Source organism: Abramis brama (assembly GCF_963993115.1).
Source record: "Abramis brama genome assembly, chromosome: 2".
Taxonomy (NCBI): domain Eukaryota; kingdom Metazoa; phylum Chordata; class Actinopteri; order Cypriniformes; family Leuciscidae; genus Abramis; species Abramis brama.
In genome coordinates this window covers 30,219,174-30,242,231 of record NC_139964.1, presented here as the reverse complement: position 1 = coordinate 30,242,231, position 23,058 = coordinate 30,219,174, and the positions used below count along the sequence as shown (strand labels likewise).

The 23,058-nt window shown below is 37.6% G+C and overlaps 4 protein-coding genes across 4 annotated transcripts; 1 reads left to right on the top strand and 3 right to left on the bottom strand.

Moving 5' to 3' along the window:
- Window positions 1–20: 20 nt before the first annotated feature.
- LOC311077361 (RING finger protein 122) lies at window positions 21–7,001 on the bottom strand. The gene is made up of 6 exons (XM_084105761.1): window positions 5,938–7,001; window positions 4,188–4,338; window positions 3,545–3,587; window positions 2,287–2,328; window positions 1,331–1,413; window positions 21–754 (listed from the first exon to the last, which is right to left on the bottom strand). The coding sequence occupies exons 1-6, from the start codon at window positions 5,960–5,962 to the stop codon at window positions 631–633; spliced, it is 468 nt and encodes a 155-aa protein (XP_083961887.1). The 5' UTR covers window positions 5,963–7,001; the 3' UTR covers window positions 21–630.
- A 3,903-nt stretch (window positions 7,002–10,904) lies between these two features.
- Window positions 10,905–13,131, bottom strand: calhm1b (calcium homeostasis modulator 1b). The gene is made up of 2 exons (XM_084106690.1): window positions 12,560–13,131; window positions 10,905–11,911 (listed from the first exon to the last, which is right to left on the bottom strand). Exons 1-2 carry the CDS (start codon window positions 13,109–13,111, stop codon window positions 11,228–11,230), a joined length of 1,236 nt encoding a protein of 411 aa, XP_083962816.1. The 5' UTR covers window positions 13,112–13,131; the 3' UTR covers window positions 10,905–11,227.
- A 2,164-nt stretch (window positions 13,132–15,295) lies between these two features.
- On the top strand, window positions 15,296–18,449 carry LOC311078172 (inositol 1,4,5-trisphosphate receptor-interacting protein). The gene is made up of 2 exons (XM_084106886.1): window positions 15,296–15,428; window positions 15,690–18,449. Exon 2 carries the CDS (start codon window positions 15,691–15,693, stop codon window positions 17,644–17,646), a length of 1,956 nt encoding a protein of 651 aa, XP_083963012.1. The 5' UTR covers window positions 15,296–15,428; window position 15,690; the 3' UTR covers window positions 17,647–18,449.
- On the bottom strand, window positions 18,440–22,699 carry zp3c (zona pellucida glycoprotein 3c). The gene is made up of 6 exons (XM_084106887.1): window positions 21,917–22,699; window positions 20,159–20,271; window positions 19,965–20,068; window positions 19,275–19,449; window positions 18,712–18,838; window positions 18,440–18,539 (listed from the first exon to the last, which is right to left on the bottom strand). Exons 1-6 carry the CDS (start codon window positions 22,646–22,648, stop codon window positions 18,447–18,449), a joined length of 1,344 nt encoding a protein of 447 aa, XP_083963013.1. The 5' UTR covers window positions 22,649–22,699; the 3' UTR covers window positions 18,440–18,446.
- Window positions 22,700–23,058: the final 359 nt, after the last annotated feature.

The window sequence follows — 23,058 nt, the reverse complement described above, 5'->3', positions numbered from 1 at the left end:
CTTTATCTTTTAAAGGAAGATTAACCACAAAAACATTTTATTCAAAAACAAACAATACAAAATGACAAGAAAAAGGAACGATTCAAGCAGTGAACACGATAAATGGAGAGAAGAACTGCTGGTTACTGATTATATATTGAATATTTCTGTAAGGACTACGCAGGATCTTTATGAAGACCTGTAGTACCAGTCAAACAGACAGTGCACTACACCTACACCCTACTGTCACATACATATACGCCCGTTCATCGGCAGTAAAAGTTTAATTGCCAAAGTTGAATTGATTTCTTTTGTTGCCTAGTTAGATCCCCTGAGGCAAACTGAGATATTCACCTCTCATTTTGATGCCTGTTACCCAGCATGCACGGTGTGTCTCTCGCTTTAGACCCTCGGCACATTACTAATTTAAAGAATATTGTGGCACGATATATAGGAGATTATTCTTATGTTTGGCTACTGAGTCACTAGTGGAGGCTGAACGTTGTCGTCCGGGTTTCTCACGTTCTCTAGGTCCGCTGTGGCGGTGCATATAGATGGCTTTGTAGAGCCTTAGCAGGGTCACGTGATTTGTTCCAACGACCGCAGAACCGGAGGGTGTTAATCTGGCCGTGGGCCGCACAGTTTCTGGGGTCACACCTCCTCTGGGTCTTGCAGCACCTCGGCTCCTCGTGGGGCGTCGGCGTTCTGGATACGCATGATGGGTTTATTGCACATCGGGCAGACGCTGCGGATCTCTAACCATTTCAGCAGGCACCTGCAAGTTACAATGAAAGATTTCTTTAAAAGTACGCTTGCAACTGCCAATCTAGGTTTCTGAATTTTGCTTGAAAATCGCCACCACAATGCTAAGCTGTTGCTTGTAGTTTGTTTAGGTGTCAAAATTGAGCTATAGTAAGAGTGATACTTCAGTGTCTTCAGGACTGATGCAAGTGTTTATTCTTCAAACATTTAAATTTCATTTTATATATATATATAGTCTTAATGGACTTGACAGCCTAAAATAGACTTTTATTACATGTTAAAAATGTTAAATGTTTTTCAAATTAGCCTTTTATGCTTTTATTTAATCAACAAATATAGTACAAACAGTTATATTGGTTTCTGGTTATATATCAGGTGTCAATATTTTGTCCATTTTCCCATTAAAAAAAAAAGACTTGTGTTTATTACAAAACTTTAAAAAATAGACGTGCAAAGGCAGGTGATGTGTAAAACAGTGACTGAGGAGTTTTCTGTGGAATTCTGCTGGCTCTGCATATTCAAAGCAGTTCTTGGCACAAATAAATGCGTCATCTCCTGTTAAGTAAACACTTGTTACAGTGGGACTCACTTCTTATGGAAGGTGTGTGAGCACGGGCACACGCCCAGCTCGTCTCTGGTCTTGAATTCCTCTAGACACACGGCACAGGGCTGCTGTGACAAAACACAAAACTATTTTAGTGTCCCATTCTTGTATTAATAAAGGCATAATTCAAACACTTTAGCGACATGCTGCATGAATGCTGGCTGTAGCCTTTCCAACATTTTCCCTTTGTTTTGGTTCCAGTCTCACTTTTTCCTACTGCATGTGATTTTGCAATGGGGCTGGAGTTCTATTCTACTGAAAATAACGGCAGTGCTCCCATAATGCAGTTCACCAGGTGGTTGAGAGGACCAGAAAATCCCACAGAGGTCTATTTGCGTAATCAAGAAATTCCCCTTGAGGTTTTTATGTAACAAGTGAACACATCATAACCTTATTTAAGAAGAATTAATTTGTAATGCAAAACTATCTTTGATTCTGACACTTGTTCATAAATAGCTGTTCTCAAGAAACAGTAACGTACTACTGATTTAATCAGCAGGATACTGAATTTAGTCTCATACTTTGTGAATACTACATATACACTTTACATGATATAGTTACTATAGTAATAACTATAAATTGTCCATAATTACGTAACTAACCCTAAACCACACCAAATCCTAACCCTAAGTACATGCAGTTAATGATTATTATTACTCAGTACGAACACCTTAAAATATATTTAACCCTGTTAATTGTGTATAATTATGTAATTCAAATCCATTACATTTTAGGCTACTCCTAATGATTAAAAAGTAGTTAATAAGCAGAATTTATGATTGTCCCTGCATTTACTTATTCTGTCTGTGACGTTTCCCTTTAAAAATAATGGTTTGATCTTTCTGCCGTCATACAAATTTTAGAGCAGAGTTTCAAGTTTAAACAGTCACGCATGGTTTTAAAATGCAAATGTTCTTTTACAGAGAGCTTATGAAACTTACTCCCAGCAGGCTCAGCTTCTTTCCTGCGCCTTTCAACACCACCTTTAAGAGAAAATAAAGAAAAAAAATGACACTGTGTTGTTTAATGTTAAATCCTTTTTCTTTTTTTTTTACAGTCTAGCCTATGGTTAAATCACTCGAAGCTGAAGTGCGAACACGCCCCTCGTCAGTCATTGGTCGAACGAACACAGCCACGCCCATAGCTCTCGCCATTGGTCGAGTCAGCATCGTTGCGTCGGATTACACAAATCTGACAGATCGCTGTGGCGAATTTCCGTAACGACGATCGAAAAGACGTTTTCGAGAAAATTAACATACATGGCAGTTATCTCTACATAGGGATAGAATAAAGTATTTTAAAAAGCAAAAAGTTACATATTTCATCTCTACCAGGAAAAAGCCACTGTAACAGACTAATGTAAGTAACTGAGAATTGAGAAGTGTCTGTGTGCTTTATGTATCGATTACTGTGTTTTCAATTGCAGTTTAGTGTTTCTCTTTACATGTTACATAGCACTTTCTATGAATACAGTACACTTTGGAGTCTTGTTCCTTCTTTTTAAGCAAGTCACATGTTTTTATTGTGAGACCCATTACATATTTTAGATAAATTATTATCTGAAATAAATTCAGAGGACCTTGACCAAAATTATATAAAGGTAAGCACCTTCTTTCACCTTTTTTTTTTTTTTTTTTAAAGACAAAAATGACTTTTCAGGTGCTTTTGTAACATATTCATGGAAAAAAGCACATATGTGTCTTGCGTTGTGTCATGTTTGAATGCTAACTATTTATATAAGTAAAGTACAGTACTGTGCAAAAGTCTTAGGCATGTTAATATCTGGTTATAATAATAAATGGTTTTAATGGTTTTTTTAATAAATGGTTTTAAGTCAGTTATTTATATCTTTTGCTGTAGTGTGTCAGTAGGAAATATCAGTTTACATTTCCAAATATTCTTTTTGCCATTAATTGTAATAATCCAGTGAGATTTGTGCATGCACAAGGAGTCTGACAACAGCCGGTATGATCTGATCTCACCATCGAGTGGAAACAGAAACAGAAACAGAAAAAACTGAGACAGACTAAATCCAGAAGAACTGCGGGAACGTCTCCGAGATGCTTGAAGAAACCTTCGTATTAACATGTATTAACATGCCTAAGACTTTTGCACAGTACTGTATATCATGAAGGTCATCTGTTAGATTGGATTTCATCAAGACTATATTTATATCTAACTGTATTGTTTTAGGCCCACCTCATTGTAGCTGTACTGCTCCCTTGTGCCCTGCTGTTTCAACCTGTAAACAAAAAGAGAGAAAAAAATGAAACAACACTTCTACACTTCCTGAGTTCAGCTGCAAAAACTGCTGTGGGTGGTGCAAAAGAGAGATGTTGTGATTGTGTGAGTCATTTTGCTGTAGCATTTCCTCTGTCAAACTCTCAAACGCATATGCATACTTCTACATAATATACTAAGTTATACTGTCATCTTAAATTCTGGCAAAGTCTTGAATCCAAAATGTAATTTAAACTAATAATTAAATTAAAATGTATTATTTATGTATTTATTAATTAAATATGTGTGTTCAAAAGTAACTTTCCCATAATGTTCCCATAACGTCCAACTAAAACGTTTCAGAAAAACAACTTTCCATGACTGAGGTATAGATAAAGTTTTGTGCTAACAAAGACCTGTGTGAGAACTTTTTCAGAACGTTCTTGCCAGAATATATATATATATATATATATGTATCTATGCATGCAAACTATAAGAAAGTTCCAGACATGTCTTTCTGTGTCTTTCTACATGTCTTTACAGGAGCGGAACTCAACAAAGGACACGTCAGATTTGTGGTACAGCAGTTGTGCGGGTGTGGTGACTGTGTTTGGGCTCTTGCCTGAACAGATAGCAGCAGAAGATTACACTGAGCATGAAGATGAACATGCCAATGCCCAGTACGATGACGTACACGTTGAGCGGCAGACGGTAGATGTCTTCCTCTGACATATCACAGTTTGAATGCTGCAGCCCTAAACCACAGAGGCAGCCTACACACAAACACACACTCAAATCAGCAGTTCACATCACACGCGAGCAGGAAGAACACAGTTCTTCAGTACGCCCACTTTCAAGGGAATTTTTGGAAATTAGCTATGCATGCACAAAAAACAAATATGAACAACTGTGGGTTTGACTCCAACAAACCACCATCTGGCCTTTCGTGAAGCCATATGTGGGTTATAAGAGTGTAACATTCACTGTTTTCTAACCAGTTCTTCTCCATTCATATTCCCCAGTCAGTCAATGTACTTTAAGAGTTAAAGATTAACGCAGAGTCTGCAAGAATCCCCCTTAGTCTGAGTCTGTGGAACGACTCATCTAAGGTGCTTATGTGGAGGGGCTTCCACAGAGATTATTGTAAGCTTGTGTCATTCTGATGGGGAAGGTACAATGAGATATAGTGTGTGCCACATGGCAACAGACCTCAAGTATTATCATTATTATGCTTTGTCATATACAACGGCAAAATATTTCATTTCTCTACAGTAATACAACTGAATGCATTTTTGTTGAATTCTTATTTTTATTATCATTCGTATGAATGATTATGACTGAATGATTATGATATGTTTTATTGTATATATGGAACTCAAAGAATGATACATTTTTGTAGATGCACAAAATATTCTGATTATGGTCCATAATCTTGTTAAAGCTTTATTCAGAAAAAGAGGTTTGCATGCTCAGCAGCTTCCTGTACACATATATTCCATATATAGGCACAACTATGATTTCAACATTGATAGTAATTTATTTATTTTTATTATCAATGTTGAAATGATAGTTTCTTGACCGGCAAATCATTAGAATTTGAATGATTTCTGTAGGATCATGTGACACTGAAGACAGGAGTAATGATGCTGAAAATTCAGCTTTGATCATAGGAATAAATGACATTTTAAAATATATTCAAATAGAAAACAGTTTAAATGTAATAATACTTCCCATTATTACTGTTTTACTGTATTTTTGAACAAATAAATGCAACCTTGGTGAGCCTTACTTCCTTCCTTCAAAAAAAAAAAAAAAATGGTACTGACCGCAAACTTTTGAACATAAGTTATTTGGGGTCATATATATATATATATATATATATATATATATATATATATATATATATATATATATGAGATCCAACAATATTATTAATACATAAATATGGCAGCTGTATTATTTGCTTTATCTGGTTTTGGCAGTCGAGTTGACGCGTTTACATGGCCTACGTAATCAGAATATGAGCAATTTCCGATAATCATAATGCATTTCGTGTTTACTCACTTGGCATTACTGTCATTGCAACATTAGACTTGTTACAGGTCGACCCATGTTTTCATCTAAAAATAAATCTCTAGACATATCAGTTTTCGGAAGAGCAAACGGCTTGACAGCATGCGGGTTGTTAAAAGCTGTCTACGTACGCATAGCATGAATACTTCCACAATCTTTGACATGCTACCCTTGACCTTTCTGAACGGTTCCCTTTGACTGGTTTCAACATCCTCATCGGCAACAACGCTTCAGTGACTAATGCTGGCGTTAGAAAACAAACTCGAGTTCGGCTTGGACTTTTCGCAAAGGCCACTCACCGTTACACCATTGGAATGGTTGCATGTAATCTGACTCCGAGCAGAGCTGCTGCAAACTCACTGCTCGTCTGGAACAGGCAATGCGGGGGCTGGAGGACGCAACCGAAAACCAGATTCCAGCTCGACTTGTTCCCGACAATTTGCAACCAGCTCTTAAAATGATAGCGTGTGCTGCCTTTGATTATAGTCAAATTATTCCCTCATTCATCTCACTTTTACGATGCCAGCATCGAAGGACAAAAGATTTCAATCACTCTTCGCCTCTGCTGATGTGAATATGCACTAGGTGCTTTGTTGCGGAGACTAAGGGAGCATATCGTGCCCTTGATGTCCTTCTTGTCTTTTGAGAACGAGTCCACTTCGGATGTGATCTTCTTTGTGTTGTCGCACACAAAAGTTGACAAATTCCTTGATAAATCCCGCGGTTTAGCGAGCACTAAACATCCATACGTGCAGAAGTGTGAGCAACATACGTTCTGATACAAGACTCCATCTACAGCCTTTGTTTTCCCTCAAACCCTCTTGCAAAAGACTTTGGCATGCCTTTGGGTCTCTTGTCGATTATTCCAGCAGTTCCTCCTTGACGTCGCCTCTCGGTCTGCCTTGTTTTTGTTGAGGTAACGTTATATATTCCTTTTTTATCGAAGAGCAGGCCCTTTAAGAGAAGGAAGAGAGCAGTGTTTTCAAGCGTTTATGTGTGTGGGGGAGTATTTTTTCTCTCCACCTAAAACCATCTGCTCTCTCAATCCTTCCATCAAAAAAGTAGACCGAAAAAACGAATCGTCCCTCGGCTCATTTAACACACATCCCAGCCAAAACGCAAGCATCTGGGGGGTTAGAGATGTGTGCTAGTGAGGCTGACCAGTAATATTCTCCAGGACGGCTCCTGCGTCTTTCCTGGCCGCACACATTCAGTTTGTAAACAGATCTGTGCTCATGTGATCCTGGTTTGCCTCGCAACTCTGTCCTCCAATCCGTCCCTCCCTTCCTGAGCGATTCCCCTCCTCCAATCCCTCACGCTCTCTCTGCGCGACTGCAGTCACAGGATGGCCTCCTCTTCTTCTAAAAGAGAGGGCTGCAACATTGTAGAGAGGAAGTAAGGCCACATGCACGCGCTGCGCTGCCGAAAACAAGCCGAAGGTGACAGACAAAACAAGTGAAAGTGGAAAAAAAATGGGGCAGCAGACTGCATGAATGAGCGCAATGATATGCGCTCAGATGCAGATCATGTTGCTGTCTGACCTACTAAAGCACTGGCATGATGAAAGCTTGTTATGTTCAGGCACAGAATATAACTGTAGCTTTTTAATCAGAGAAAGGGTGGAAAAAGAAACAACAGACTCAGGCGACCAACCCCCAACTATACTCTGCTCTGGAGACAACAGCTGCTGCTTGCCTAACAACCATGTGCTCTCTCGGTGTCTCTGTTTGTCGCACTCAGCAATCTTGATGACTTATCTGTGTGGTGCACAGTTCAGTTTCATGCTAACTATGATTTGCTGGTTATCTAAAGGGTATACTACACCACTTTTAAAATCTGAACTGATTGCATCATGCACTTGCCGACTTTGAAAATAGTTGGTATCCTCCGAATGGATGGAATCAGACTTCGAAGTTTTTGACCTTCATACACCACACGATTTTTTTGTGTGAAATCTGTCAACTCAAATCTGTAGACTGGCTCTGACTTTCGGCAACTAACTTGTCATGACTGTGAATCTGGGCAAAAAAAATCTGGGCAAAAGTTGTGTTGTGTATTCTAGCCTTATCAAATCACGGTTACATTCCATCAACTGTCTTACAGGCGTTTCTTCCAGTGTTGTTATTGTTAACTGTAACTATTAAAATAGTTTTCGGTAATTGAACTAAGGTAAAATATAAATATCAAATGAAAAACGTAGGCTACACTTGAAAAAAAATCCGGAAATGACCATTAAAAATGATTCCTTGGCAAATAAATGGATGTCAAAACTGAAATACAAATAAAACTAAATAGAAATATTTAGAAAAAAATAATAAAAAATGACAAAAGCATAAAATTAACTATTAAAACTTTATTAAAACTTTAGAATTTAAACAAAAAAATATAAAATAAAAGCTCAAGTATTTAAAATATGCATATTAAAAGTCCCCCTGTTGTCAATCATTTTATCCCTAAAAACTCACCTTTGATCACCAAAATGACATATTTAAATGTTTTTTCCTTGAAAAAAAAAACGTATTTATGCCTTAAAGGAACACTCCACCGTTTCTTTAAATAGGGCTTATTCACCTTCTTTCCTACATTTAGATAGGTGGGCAAATGCATTTTTGTCTCAGTGCATGCATTGTTTTAGTTTGACAGGGTCGGCGCTAGCTTAGCTTAGCTTAATGAATGGAATCCTTTGTTGCCAGCTAGCATGTCCTGAGTAAAAGTGATTAAAAAAAAAAGCACTGCTACTTGGGCGCAGAGATATCACGCAACACCTGAAATGTGAATATGTGTAATATGTGAATGTGAATACAGGTATAATATGGGTCAATCTATACATGCGTCTTGTTTAAAATAATCACTTACTCTGTGGACAGCTGTCCATTTGGTCCATTCGGCGTGGGGCGTTTTTTCTAGTTCACTTTATTACACCGGAAAAAAAAATCGAGTAACGTTACTACAGGATGGATCAACGCCGTGAAATCCTCGGTAGCTGTGACACAACTGCGGGCACGCTCATCTTGATCTGACGCGTTGAGCCTGGTCATCGATGGCAGTAACTTGTCCCACTCGCCACAGCACAGACACTATTTCAGTCGGGATAGATTGGCATATTCCCCCACATTCACACCACCAGTTCGTGTTGACTCTCATCCTCACGTCCTCAGGCTGTTGAGCGATCGCAACCTCCTCCTCCTGTCGTTCTATTTCCAAAGCACGCAGCTCCTCTTCTGAAAACTCTGGTTCATAGAGGTAACGTTATGGTTCTGGCTCTTGACTGTCTGAGAAGTCACCCTCTTCGTCTCTCACAAAATCAGCCATGTTCATCGCCATTCATGTACTGTAGGAAAAATAGCCAGCTACTGTTCACGCCGATATGTTGATGGAAGTCGTGGAATTTCAGGTGTTGCGTGATATCTCTGAGCCCAAGTAGCAGTGCTTCACCTGTGCTTCCCTCTAATATAGTCCCAAGTCAGTATCTGCCTAGGAAATCGCCTAGTGTTAATCTGCATCGCTTTTTGTACTCGTTGTGAATACGTAGGCCACAAGAAGTAATTAGGTGGGGGTTTTTTTTTTTGGATCACTTTTACTCAGGACATGCTAGCTGGCAACAAAGGATTCCATTCATTAAGCTAAGCTAAGCTAGCACCGACCCTGTCAAACTAAAACAATGCATGCACTGAGACAAAAATGCATTTGCTCACCTATCTAAATGTAGGAAAGAAGGTGAATAAGCCCTATTTAAAAAAACGGTGTAGTGTTGCTTTAAAATAGATTAATAGTAACTCTACACTTTGCCTCATTTAGAATACGCAGTTCTATGAATATGCAAATTAGCCCCGCCTCCACTCACTCACACCTGCTCAGAGATGCACTCGTTGATGATCACACGTTGACATGATTGGTTAGTTTGTGACGTCAGAAACACCAGAGATTTCAAACCTAGTTTGAGACTGTCTTTGATTCACTGCAGTTTTAAAACAACACTAAAGAACATTTTTTACCTTAAAATAATGTTTCCAAAATCGTATCAGTGGTTCATCAAGTCGTAACAGGGTGAAAGGCACTTCTGGATTCGCTTTGCAGCCCTATATCTGCTATAACCACACCATGCAAGTTTGCCAAACCGGGTCGCGTTTCTGTAGTTCGAATGAGACATAAGAAAACTACAAATTTGACTTGCTTTACGTCAAGCGTTACAATAGTCAATATTTAGTTTTCCTTCGTTTCTGATGTCGCATTACATCATACTGTCATGAAATCATGCAACATACTCTACCTTGACAGTGGACATCGTTCATTCCAAAGCCAGTGCTAGATAAACAGCGAGTGTGCATGTGACAGTAGGCTGCGGGCGGCGAAATTATTTACGTCAGCGGTAATGGACAATTCCGCTTCCAACCTGTAGGGCGACCGAAGAGGAAAAGTTCCTTAGTGTTGCTTTAAGGAGAAAACACTCAGCAATGGTGTTGACTTAGCTGTATTCACATTGCAGCCCTTAATTCCGCGTTCGTGGACAAATTTGGGCACAGAGGTCTCAGGTGTGATCCAAAACATTTTTTTTAAATAAATGTTATATCACTATCTTCGTTAAAATAAAAACTATCAATTTATGGTATTTTTATTTATTTATTTTTGGGGTATTTTTGAATGATTTTGATGTTTATGTTATATTTAATATTTCTTTAACTAAAATAATTTCAATAATTTCAGATAGCCAAAACCTAAAAAATGTGGTGACTTTGGTGTCATCTGGTCTCTTATGTTGGTATAAAATTAACAAAAAACAATAATATCAATAGTCACTAGATGGCTGTAGTACTAAATGGCTGCATATAGGCTGAACTCTATAAGCCACTGTTATAACGAATTTAACCAAGTTTTTGACTTTATCATATATATATATATACATATATATATATATATATATATATATATATATATATATATATATATACATATATATATATATATATATATATATATATATATATATATATATATATATATATATATCTGTGTTAGGTGAGACTATACAAATGTGCCAAAATATGTTCAGACAAATATGACCATGCTATAAGGAAAAGTACCAAACAGGTAAGAATAAACATAACAATAACTCAAAAAAGTAAGTGTTAGGTAAGAATAAACAGTTAAGAACAAACAATCATAGTTATAATGTGCACTTGTGCGCATGTGTGTGTTTGTGTGTGCACAGGTGGTTGAGTGGAACATAAAAAAAAAGGGTAATTGGCTCATTCAATTCTTTGTTTTTGTATGTGTGAGTGACTTTTTATTTGGAAAAAAAAACAGCTCTGTTATAGGCTCATTGAATGCTTTGTGTGTGTGTGTGTGTGTGTGTGTGTGTGTGCCAGACTGTTTGCCACATTGAGAATGTTGTACAGGATCACCCCTTAATTTGTGTGTATGTGATATGCATTGTGTTGGACCATAAACCATATTAAAACCACCACATAAACAACATTAAAAACTAGATTTTCACCCCAGGGGACTGTAAGACAACATATAAAGCAATATATTAGGATTTCCTAGTCCTATATTAGGATTTCTTGTCCCTGACAAAGATATATCTCAGACTCAGACCTTACTATAATACACTGCACATGCTTTCTTTTGAGCACTGCATGAAGAAGGAACGCCACCATTCATTAATCCATTTTGGCTCGTGCTATTGCTATGTCTTTTTGTAAAAACATTTTGGTCCACACTAAAGCTAGCATTATCATATCCCCTGCCCGAATCGCTTTGGCCAACATCAAGGCCATCATTTACATAACCACTTTTGCAGCCTTTTTGCCCCGCACTACGGTCAGTGTTATCATCTTGCTTATTGTTAGCATTCATGCTACAATCTCCATTTTGTCCAGTGCTAGCATATCCACACTTTCTTAGACTCAGCGCAGGTTTGCACTTGTGCCAGTCCCACAGAAGCTTGTTCATGGTGTCCTGGCGACGAATCCCCAACAGTTTGTCTTCTTCGGTATCAGGTTTATCGTCGTCATCATCACTATCATCTCCACGTGAATGATCATGGAAGCTCTGAATCTCACCGCTAATATCCTCAAAGTACTGCTTGATGCAAACCTTGGCGAAACCTTTGCCATGTTCTGTGCAAGTTTCATCAAACATCTTGCGCTCTGTGTCTACGTAGTGAGACCAGTATTTGGTTTTGAGGAAGGCGGCCTGGTTGAAGCAGGGCCGAATGGCTCTGATCAAAAACGCAATGATTGTGATGATCAACAAGAACAGCCATCCAAAAGCCTGGAACATTTAGAACACAGACAAACAAATATGAATTAATAACAGTGGTACTTCCATCTTAACTAATGATATTTTGGCCTGATTTCACAGACAGGGCTTAGATTAAGCCAGGATTAGACCTTAGTTCAATTAGGAAATTTAAGTAGCTTTTATAAATGTGCCTTAGAAAAAAATGATCTACATATTCCATGGTATTTTCCATCTTTTCCACAGTAACAACATCTGATCACTGCTTTTGATTTCCTGAAGTGTTATCTCATATCATTGAGATACTTTTACAGTTTTTATTATTTATTTTCATTATTTTTATTTCATTTTATTTTAGTTTGTGTGTTTTGTCATGCTTATTATTCTTTTTTCTATACCTATAGTCTATATAGGTTTTAATTTTTATTTTATTGCAATTGGCCAAAATAAAATAAGTAGGAACTCTCATTTAGATTTGTTTTTAGGATTATGACTTTTTTTTACACTTAGACTGTAGACTTCTAGAACTTTTGTGCTCTAAATGCTATCTAAAGTACCTTTCTGAGTTCACACAGCATTGAAACATGGGTAAAAAAAAAATTGGGAGCTTACTATACTACTTTGAATTAATATCAAGCATACAGTGGCAAAATCAGCAATAAGAAGATCAACATACAGTACCTGTGAAATACAGCGTATGTATATGACCGCGGCTTCTCTGGATAGAATGTGTTGGCCATCATATATATGCTTGCATGGAATTTTGGCCAGTGTTCGTATAAGTTCCTCTTGAGACAGTCCATATCCACTTGCATTTTTGCCAAACTCGGAAAGTTCCAGGTCCATACTGTAGGCACACAGAAAGCTTTTACCATCCATTAGAGTCACTGAGATCCAAACCGCTGGAGCGATGAGCGATCGCTGGGACATGGACACACACATGTAGCGCAGGACCTTAAGGTCCTTCCTCCGCTGTCCTATCGGCCTTTTCAACTCCTCCGCCAGCATTGAGACATTGTTGTTCATTACAAACCCCAAAAGGAAGAACCATATAGGTGGAATAACCAGCATACTGATCCCATAGGAGTAGTTAAATTCAGGGATACAGGGACAGTTGAACTCAAAAGAGGTGTAGAGCTGAGCACTAGCCAGGGCCATGACGCCACAGATGCCGTTCATAAAAGACTCTTGGTTGGTCTGGAGGATCTGGGCCATCATACGGACCTTATCCATATCGATATGTTGGTAGGTCTATCCTGATATTAACCTGTGAGAGAAGAAAATGTGTTACTTAAAAATGTGATATTTCACACGCAGAATGTTTTTCATGAAAGCTTTTTTATAAAATTGGACCCTTAAAATCAACATGAAACCAATTTTACTTCCATAAATGGATTTTTTAATTGGGAATTAATAGAATATAAAGGATGACTACTGACATTTTTTTTCTTTCAAACACATTGAAGATGTATGTATTTGAATTGCATGTTAAATTTGCATCTATTTGGATTACACAGTTTTAACATACACAAACGAATACACTTTATGTGATGCATATTTGTCAGTCATACATACAGTAAATGAAACAGACAAGATTTCAGCACTTTCATATTATAGCATAGTTTATTACAACAATTTGCATCTATCTGATTGTATTTAAATAATCATATTTTCAAAATTAAAATGCAAGTATTCAAATAGCTTAGAATCAACATAAATCTGTGCTTTGTGAAAACAATTAAATGTATTCGGTTAAAAAGTATGAACATTAAATATGGCTGTGGGACAAGCATAATATTCAATTAATTTCAAATGCATGAGATTGTAAGATATTGGATTTATTGATGATATATAACCTGATTATTGTGCATTTAAAAACTATGTAGGCCTAATCCAAATGGATGGACTTTTTTATGCAATTCAAATACATACATCTTAAATTTAGGCCTAAATATATATATATATATATATTTGAGTGTAATGTGCACTGATGAACTGTACATACAAAGACCAAGTAAATAGGGTTACAGCACGCTAACTAAATTATTAAAAACAGTCTTAAATATAACATTGTATAGCAAAACGTCAGAGTGAGATATATCTCAGTCTACTTACAGAATTCAGCCAAATATTAATCCGTCTCTGTGAACTCCACTAAAAACAATTATAATTCTCCAGTCAGAGAAGAGGGTTAGTGTTATCAGTTACAGCCCTAACTCTGTCAGTTTCCCTCTGCCACGCGAAACAACCAACGTGATGCAATCGATTCTCAGTTCATAAAGGTGATTGATCTGTTGATCTTTCGTCTGTTTAATTTTTTTGTCCCTCCAAACATTGTGATTTCAGTTTCAATGCACAAAAGTCTTTGTGTTATTTGAAGTACACAGACTGCATGTATTTACATACCTGGTAAAACCATGGTAACAGGCAGTGTGGTTCAAAGCACATACAAAGTATTGCCTCACCCTATTCAAATTGAGTTTTAGGTTCCAGTGCAGTTGCTGGAAAACTTTTGAAGCTTGATGAACACTGCTGTGTTATTAATGAATTAAATCAACTCTATTTGCTAATATATAGGCTATATATATTTATGTAAGGGTTGAGCTGACAATAAAAAAAATAATAAAAAAGATCAATTCCTAAGCTTTAGAATCGATTCTTCTCCTTGGTTGGAGTCGATTTTTTCATAATTATTATATTTATCAAGCTGACTCATATCTTAACAAGGTAAAGCACATTAAAGACAACATCAAAGAGGTGACTAAGTTTTTAATTGCAAACAGTTCACAAATGCTTGATTACAGAAACGTCAACCTCAGCTATCTGTATATGAAGAGTTTAGATGCAAAAGCCTCTGTGCCATCTGAAATTTTCTTCTAGAATGATAATTTTTATCAAGCTCATATATTTAAGTTCAATAATGTCACTTAAATGGCAATGCAAATGACCTATTAATTGTCATTTAAGTGAAATTACTTAACTTAAATATACAAGCTTTATAAAAATGATTATTCTAGAAGAAAATTTCAGATGGCACTTAGAGGCTTTTGCATCTGAACTCTTCATATATAAAATATCGATAGGCCTATATCTTGTCGTTCTACTAATCACAATGGTGAAAAATATGCATCGCACTCTTTATTACAAGATCTTACTTCACCTGCCCTTTTTATTTTAAGAAATTAATTAGCTTATAACAGTTCTGTAATTTAACAACCCTATTTATAAATAGTTTAATAAGCATCACTGATTGATTACATGCAATAACAGTCAATGACTGTGAGTGATTCATACTACATTTTTTGGTTCAAACAGAGCAATCTTACAAACTTGCATATTTCTTTGCATGTAGAGGTATGTCACCGCTCACTGTTGTAAAAAAGAGGAAGGGGTTGTACGTCTGTATTCAGGAAGTGTGTTGTCAAACTCAAACTCTGACAGTGTACATCCTGTGTGAGAAGCAAAAAAACCCAAACATTTTCAGCCTATTTATCTTTTCAGCTTTACACCGAGTCTCTGTTTTCTGTGCTTAAAGGTGTGATATTGAGAGGTAAGTTATTTTATGATATTAAAGATGTGCATTAATCAATAAGGATAATGTAAATTAAATTATATTTGAGAGTGACATACACAAGTGCTACCGGAACTACAGAGCAGTAATATATTATACTAGATTATTGCAAAAGCATCCCGTTACTCAATTGTTACTTTATTCTTTATTGTCAATTATGATGTAGCTTATGGTTTTTCAAAATACTTCAATAGAGAAAATACAGCTTTGTGAAGAGGAAGAAACTTTTTTCATTCACAGGATGGAGGACACGTTTCTACACGTGTTTTTCGTCGTCGTCAGTCTGCTGCTCTCAAAGGATCATAATGTCTTTCATGACCAAGACGACGCCATCACAGTGAGCATGCAAGACCATGAGCTTGTTCTTCTGGAGGAGGGAGCAAAGCTGGAGCAAGGGGAGCACGCTGTTTCCAATGAACTGCCACATTCAAATCAGGAAGTGCCACAAAATCATCACAGGATGCCAAGAAGAGAGGGGGACACGTCAGATGTTCAACAAATTACGCCAAATGTGAAGACCACAGTGCAGCACGAGGAGCAAATGTCCCCAGTGGGAGAGCAAAACGACTTCCGCCAAAAGGCGTTTGCACCAGATGACCAGGAAATATTGGATATTGACAAAGACAAATGGACATTGCATATGTCAAAGGAAGGCCTAACACATGAAGAAGTCAATGTGGATCTGTCAGGGTCTACTGTGGACCAGAATGTCTCTCAGGGGGACGCGAAACAGCCGGAAAAGCCACAAAGCGACCAGATTGACACCCATCGTGATCAGGGTTTACTCATCGACCAAAAAACACCAACTTCAAGCCCAAGCCAAAGGTTGACAGTGATAACTCAAGAGAAACAATCTAGTGATCAAGAGTACACCTTAAGCTGGTACTTTTGGAAGGCACTCTCCTTGATTTCATTATTTCGTGTGTTGAAAATGTTCCTGGAAAAGGGCTCCAAACTGCAAAGGAAGACACTACGATGTCTGAGCATCTCCTCACTAGCTTCTAAGATTGATAACACGACTTTAACTAGCTTCCATGTCCTGGTTACACCCAGTTACAGCTGGCAAACTTGTGAGTTTGTAGAGGGTTTTGTGAACGACCTTCTGGAAACTGTGAGAAATATGAGCACTGCAGGTTCAGACTTGGAGATTGCAGACTTTGTTGGCGTTGGCAGCTTATACGAGCAATGGGCTTCAAAGAAGAGCGCCATGTGCGACATACACATACCCATCATCCCACCAAAGCTGTATAGCTTCGAATTTGAGCTTTTGAAAGAAAGTAGAGGTTCTTCAACCAACCAATACTGTTGCAAAGTCAAGATGGTCAAAGGCAGTGCCAGTTCAATCTGCCCTTGCAACAATTCCAACCTAGATGACAATGATATGTTGTGCCTTTTACATCCAGATAACAAAAAAGAGGATCATGTGGCTGAAAGTAACATTATTGACCTTCTATGCCAAGAGAACAGCTCATATCTTGCAAAAACACATGTTGTGAAGTGGTTTAAAACAGCCATTATGAAAGCATGGAAAAAGATCAGCCACAAATATGAGTTTGAGCTAATATTCCAGAATTGTGAAAACCCTGGAAGTCTCAAAGTTAAGTTTAGGTCAGGACAGACCATCCTGTTCAGCCTCACTCCCGTGGTCAAGTTTAAAGACTCAGAGGTACATCTGATCTCCTATCTTCCCTCTTCCACATTTTCTGATACCCATTGGCCCATGTGTTTTGGACGCTACGAAAACGCCCTCCTTCAGCATGTAACCAAAACTCTTCCAGACAATGCTTGCCATATTCATTGTCTACAGATTCTCTCCTTCCTACACAAACACCAAATTGAACTGACTGGACCATGTGGGCTAACAAGCTACCACTTGAAGAACGCACTGCTGCATCTTCTTGTCAACACACCCTCATCTTGGGACCCTGAGCAGATAGTTTTGAGGCTAAATGATCTGCTGACTTTCCTCCAACAGAAAATCAACGCTAAAGTGTTTCACCACGCCCTGGTTGGGAACCCTTTAATTCCTACTGAAATTGGATTTCCCGAAGAATTTAGAGCAGGAAAGCCCATTAACTTGTTTCTACCTTTGTTAAACAATGAACTATACTTAAAAACCAACAGACACTTACTGGAGATGATTAGAAACATGCCAGTGCTGATACACGAATATGGATCAGTAAGAAATGTTCTGTAAAAGCACCATTTAATTTGAGATTGTATGTGCAAAAAATAAAGGAACGGAAAGTATTAGTGAATTTAGTTTATTACATTAGCTTGACAAGGCATAACCACATGGACTATAACAGCGTCATTCTATGATCCAACTTAAAACATCTGCCATCTGTAAAAGACATCCTCTTAGTAATCTTCTGATTCCCAGGAAGACTCGTCATCGCCATCTAAAGGGAACTCCGGCATGGGCTCCTCTGGTGATGGGGTTTCCCTTCCCATCTTCAATTCCCAGGACTCACTGGTGATCAATGACTTACCTGTTAGAGACAGAAAAACGTTTGTCAGCGAGAAAGCAATTCGAGCAAATCAAACTTAATTTGGGAAACAATCTATCACTGACCAGACACCCTTGGAGAAGCAGAACAATGAGATGCACAGCATTTACAGACAGAGTCATCACCGTACAGCTCAGTCCACCTAAAGCACACAAATTACACAGTCGTGGATACATTTAAAGTCTTAAGGTGCAATAAGCGATTTCTGAGAAACGCTGAAGAAAGTGGATTGGACAGAGCACTAAAATACTTGTAGCCAATCAGCAGTAATGGGTGGGGGGGGGGGGGTGTGGGGTGTGCCTGTCAGAGCTATCAAGATTGGGGTGTGATCCATTGGAGTAGGGGCTTGTTTGTTTTTGTAATTTTAGAAAACAGTGCTTGCTTGCTTGCTGCACCTTTAACTCTCAAAATGGTTTAATAACAGGATATGCACGGGAGATCCCATCATTGGAGAAGAAATTTTGGGAATAAATTTGTGCTTGTAAACTCACATCTTGGTGTGTTTGTTATACATGCATGACTTGGCACTAGGTGTAGGAGTCTCTGGTCCAAAGTCCAACTCACAATGCAAAAACATGGTCTATCAAGAAAAGAGGGGATTTTTAAAGGAGGTCAACAAGCCAAACATGCATATATATATATATATATATATATATATGTGTATGTATATGTATATGTATATGTATATGTATGTGTATGTGTATGTGTATGTATATATATATATATATATATATATATAAAAAAAAGTATACCTTTTTGGACTGTGGCAGGGAAACCATGTTTTTAAACAGAAAAGCTCCCACACAAAGTCTCACAGTCATCTTGTCATCACTGGTGTAGAACTTAGTCAGAGCGCTTTTCTTACTGTCCACCAGGCATCTATACAGAGATAAAGTAAAAAAGGATAAAAGGAAAAAAAAAAAACTTTTGAGTGTAACTTGACTCTTAAAATAACGATTGTATCAATTACATCATTACGCCAGCATGTGATTGTTAAACTGTATTTGTCATTAAATCCTCATTCATTGAGTAATGAAACAAGTGAAGTCTAAAGTAATTGAATAATTCAAACCATTTTTTTTTTTTTTAATTGGACATTCAAATTAAGCTTTTTTAAATAGACTGCAGCAATTATCATTTTGATAGAACCTATAGTAAATTTGATGGTATTTTGTTTAGTTTATCCAGAATCATGAAGCTCTATGAAAAGTAAAGTAAATCTAAACTTCTGTCAACCTTAATGGTATTTAATGAACGTAGAAAACGCAACAATGTGCTTGTTTCGTTTAATAAATAAGCATGTAGATATATTTACCCATAATTCTCAACAACAGAATATTTATCTGCCGACCAAGCACTTGGATTGGAAGTGACAAAACAACTGTTCAGGTACAGCCGTTTTCTTGTTCCCATGCTGGGACTTTTAGCTTCAAAGCAGACAGGTTTTCCAAGGTCAAAGCTCTGGCCAGCTGGAAGCAAGTTCCAAGACGCTGAAGGCACAAACAAAACAGTTGTCATACGCAATATTACCAGTTCAGTACAAACTAACCTCAATCAAAAGAATTTGTGGCATAATGGTGATTAGTCACAAAATATAGTTTTGACCAGTCCCAAACAAACACAATGTGAGGCACTTGGAAGTGAACGTGGCCAAATTTTGGGAGAATTTAAAAACAGAAATGTGAAGCTCATTATAAAAGCACTAAACAGAATTAATATACAAAAGTATTTGTATTATGAGCTGTACAGTGATTTTTATGGGTTTATATAGAGCTTTGTCATCAAGTTACCTCACAAAGAAAAGGTAAGCGTGATTATTTTTTAATTCTCTTCCAAGTGTCTAACTGTGACCCAAACTTTTACACACAAATATTATATATATTATATAATATTATATTATATTATATTATATTATATTATAGCTAGAAAAGGAATTTACAGGTACATTACAACATTAGTTTCAAATACACAGAAATACTTGAAAGTGAAAACAGATTACTTATACCATCCATTGCAGCAAGTGTGGGCCCTGTTCGAGTTTGTATGGTCTTGTGCAAGATTCCACCTGCTATGTGGGGTAAAAATCCTACCTTATAAGAGCGATGGAACCTTAAATTTAGAAACAAAAGAAGCCACTCAATTACATTTAACACAACTAACGCTTTAAAATGTACCAGAAATTTAAACCATTTTTTTTACTTTGCGTAGCTACATCGAATAGGCACCCTAAACGGCTGTTCCCTCACAATCAGATCGGTGTCATCTGGCATATAGTGGAGCGTGTTCGAGTAAGTCACACGATCTGCATCCTCCTGAAATAAAACGACATATCACATCACCAAAAAAAATGCATTTGACTCGACCCTTTTCACATTACATGGGTAAACTTCTATAGCAGTGAATGAGAGACTACATTAAATATATTTGTGTTCCCATTTCATCAAAAAGCAAAAGAACTCCAACAGTGTTTTTACAACTTTCCAAAAGAGGGGGGAAAAATAGAGATAACAGCAGTCAAAGAGAGAAATGTCAACTTTTAAAAAAAATAATAGTATAGGCATGAACACATATACATATATATATACACATATACATATACATATATACATAAAATAATTAAATAATTAAATAATAATATAATAATAATAATAATAATAATAATAATAATAAAATATAAATATAATTAAATTTATACCTAAGTATAGTTTCATAAATGTAGGCTACTTAAAAAAAAAAGTGAAAATATAAAACCTTTATGATCATGGCCTACATGATTTACGATGCTGATGATGACTGTTAAAGGGATAGTTCACTTTGAAATTAAATTTTGGTATGTTTTAGCTTACCTCAAGGGCATCCAAGATGTAGGTGTCTTTTTCCGCAGTAGTTTCAATTTTGATATTTTTAGGTCAAACCGTTCTTGTCTGTCAGTCATATAATGCAGGTCTATGGTCACCACCTCAAAGAGCATGCACAGAGTCCAAATTAAAACAATTCCCCGTCGTCCAAATTAAACAATTCCCCATCGTAAGTACACATTGATGGCCTAAGACACGAAACGAGCGGTTTGTGTGAGAAAACGAACAGTATTTATATAGTTTTTACCTCTTATGCATAGCCACGTCCAAGTGATCTGATCTGACGTATATGCAGACTGGTGCATAGATATGTACACTAGATGTCGCCTTAAAGACATTCGTTCCAATGAACTGCCGTAGACAAGGCGACATCTAGTGTACATATCTATGCACCAGTCTGCGTACACGTCAGATCAGATCACTTGGACGTGGCTGTGTATAAGAGGTAAAAACGATATAAATACTGTTCGTTTTCTCACACAAACTGCTCGTTTCGTGTCTTAGGCCATCAATGTGTACTTACGATGGGGAATTGTTTAATTTGGACGACGGGGAATTGTTTTAATTTGGACTCTGTGCATGCTCTTTGAGGTGGTGACCATAGACCTGCATTATATGACTGACAGACAAGAACGGTTTGACCTAAAAATATCAAAATTGAAACTACTGCGGAAAAAGACACCTACATCTTGGATGCCCTTGAGGTAAGCTAAAACATACCAAAATTAAATTTCAAAGTGAACTATCCCTTTAAAACGCGTCATCACAGTCTGTGAAAAGGGTCCATTCACAGCAGCGCCATCTTTGATTTTTAAAGGGAATGAAAGCTTGGCCGTGAGGGATAGATGCATCTCTTCAGTGGGTTGTACAGTGTTTTTGGATTGTTCCGCTGACGAAACAAAATATCTTTCAGAGAAATTTCTCAGACAAAATGAGCTGTGAAAAAGTGATCTACCGTTTTGTTTTTTTGTTTTTTTTTAAACAGCGGATGCCATTGAAAACACAGCCTCGCTTTCATACCTGCCATGGCGCTGCTCTGAATAAGGTCTATTGACGGGAGTGGAGGGGGAAGCGATAAAAAGAAAATGCCGTCACCCACCCCTCGTTGTATGCCACATCCTTTCAGATAGTACAAAAAATGATAATGAGTATCTGAGCCTTTGTTGACAGCACACGTTCCTAGCTTAAGGTTTTTCCATGCGCTGGGGTCGGCAAACAAACTTCTCCGCACTTTCACGTGAATCCGGTCCATGTAACACATCACCTCGATATTCGGATCGGAGACAGGTTTCTTAGGTTTCACATCGGCCGTTTCGGCCAGAAGTATTGATTTGAGCAGCGGAGGCACCGGCCTAGGCCTACTGTCCCTTTCTGGGGTGAAAAGTTCTTTATACAGCATAGATGCCTGTATTCGTACCGACCCCGGTAGCATTAGCGGAAGAAATGGTTTCGACTCCGATAAACCGTCTTTGTCTTGATCTGGTTTTGAGTCCGATAAACCGTCTTTGACTTGAAATAGTTTTGACCACGATAAACCGTCTTTGTCTTGAACTGGTTTTGACTCTGATAAATCGGTTTTGACTTTAAATGGTTTTGAGTCCGGTAAACCAGCTTTGAATTGTGTCATAAATCCATCACTGTCACCACTATCATCATCATCATCATCATCATCATCATCTGGGCTTAGTGTGAAACTTTCCATCGAGTCCCATCCCTCCTCTGGGTCAATGTCAATATCAATATCAGTGTCAGTGTCAGCATCTTCAGATTGGAGCGAGTATACTAAATTATTAGAGCTGAGAAAAACAACCAGAAGACAGTTCAGCCACATCTCTGCAATTTCTTGCTACCGTTCCTCCGCTTAATTCTCTGAGGTTGTCCCTCCATCTCAAGACATTTGTAGTAGCATATCAGTGTGACAAGAAACACCTGCTGTTAATTGACTCAAACCTGAACGAGCTCCACCAAAAACAGGACAAGTTTGACGTCTGCTGGATAAAGCTGGTATTGCATTTAGCGAAGGCATCGCAAGTCAGAAAAAACACCTGCTTATATAAGACTTCATCTCTTCTTTTTCAATTGTTTTTTTTTTTTAAACAGTCGTAAAATTCTCTAAACTGTAAGTGCAAATGTCACAACTGTTTCTGCTGCAACAATTCTATTGCATCATGTCTGCAAAATGTAACATCCAAAACGTTTATTTCATGCTAGTTATTGTGTCCGTAAATCGGCCAATGCCGC

What these genes read in the sequence shown, in the direction of transcription:
- LOC311078172 (XM_084106886.1), top strand. Translation starts at nt 15,691, where the DNA reads ATGGAGGACACGTTTCTACACGTGTTTTTCGTCGTCGTCAGTCTGCTG.
- calhm1b (XM_084106690.1), bottom strand. Translation starts at nt 13,111, where the DNA reads ATGGATAAGGTCCGTATGATGGCCCAGATCCTCCAGACCAACCAAGAG. An exon ending in ACATACGCTGTATTTCACAG is followed by an intron (nt 11,912 to 12,559) that starts GTACTGTATGTT and finishes TAAATGTTCCAG; the next exon opens with GCTTTTGGATGGCTGTTCTT.
- LOC311077361 (XM_084105761.1), bottom strand. Translation starts at nt 5,962, where the DNA reads ATGCAACCATTCCAATGGTGTAACG. An exon ending in ACCATTCCAATGGTGTAACG is followed by an intron (nt 4,339 to 5,937) that starts GTGAGTGGCCTT and finishes GTTTGTGTGTAG; the next exon opens with GCTGCCTCTGTGGTTTAGGG. An exon ending in AGCAGTACAGCTACAATGAG is followed by an intron (nt 2,329 to 3,544) that starts GTGGGCCTAAAA and finishes TTTCTCTTAAAG; the next exon opens with GTGGTGTTGAAAGGCGCAGG.
- zp3c (XM_084106887.1), bottom strand. Translation starts at nt 22,648, where the DNA reads ATGTGGCTGAACTGTCTTCTGGTTGTTTTTCTCAGCTCTAATAATTTA. An exon ending in GATGTGGCATACAACGAGGG is followed by an intron (nt 20,272 to 21,916) that starts GTGGGTGACGGC and finishes GTTTTATTTCAG; the next exon opens with GAGGATGCAGATCGTGTGAC. An exon ending in CCCTGCCACAGTCCAAAAAG is followed by an intron (nt 18,540 to 18,711) that starts GTATACTTTTTT and finishes TTTTCTTGATAG; the next exon opens with ACCATGTTTTTGCATTGTGA.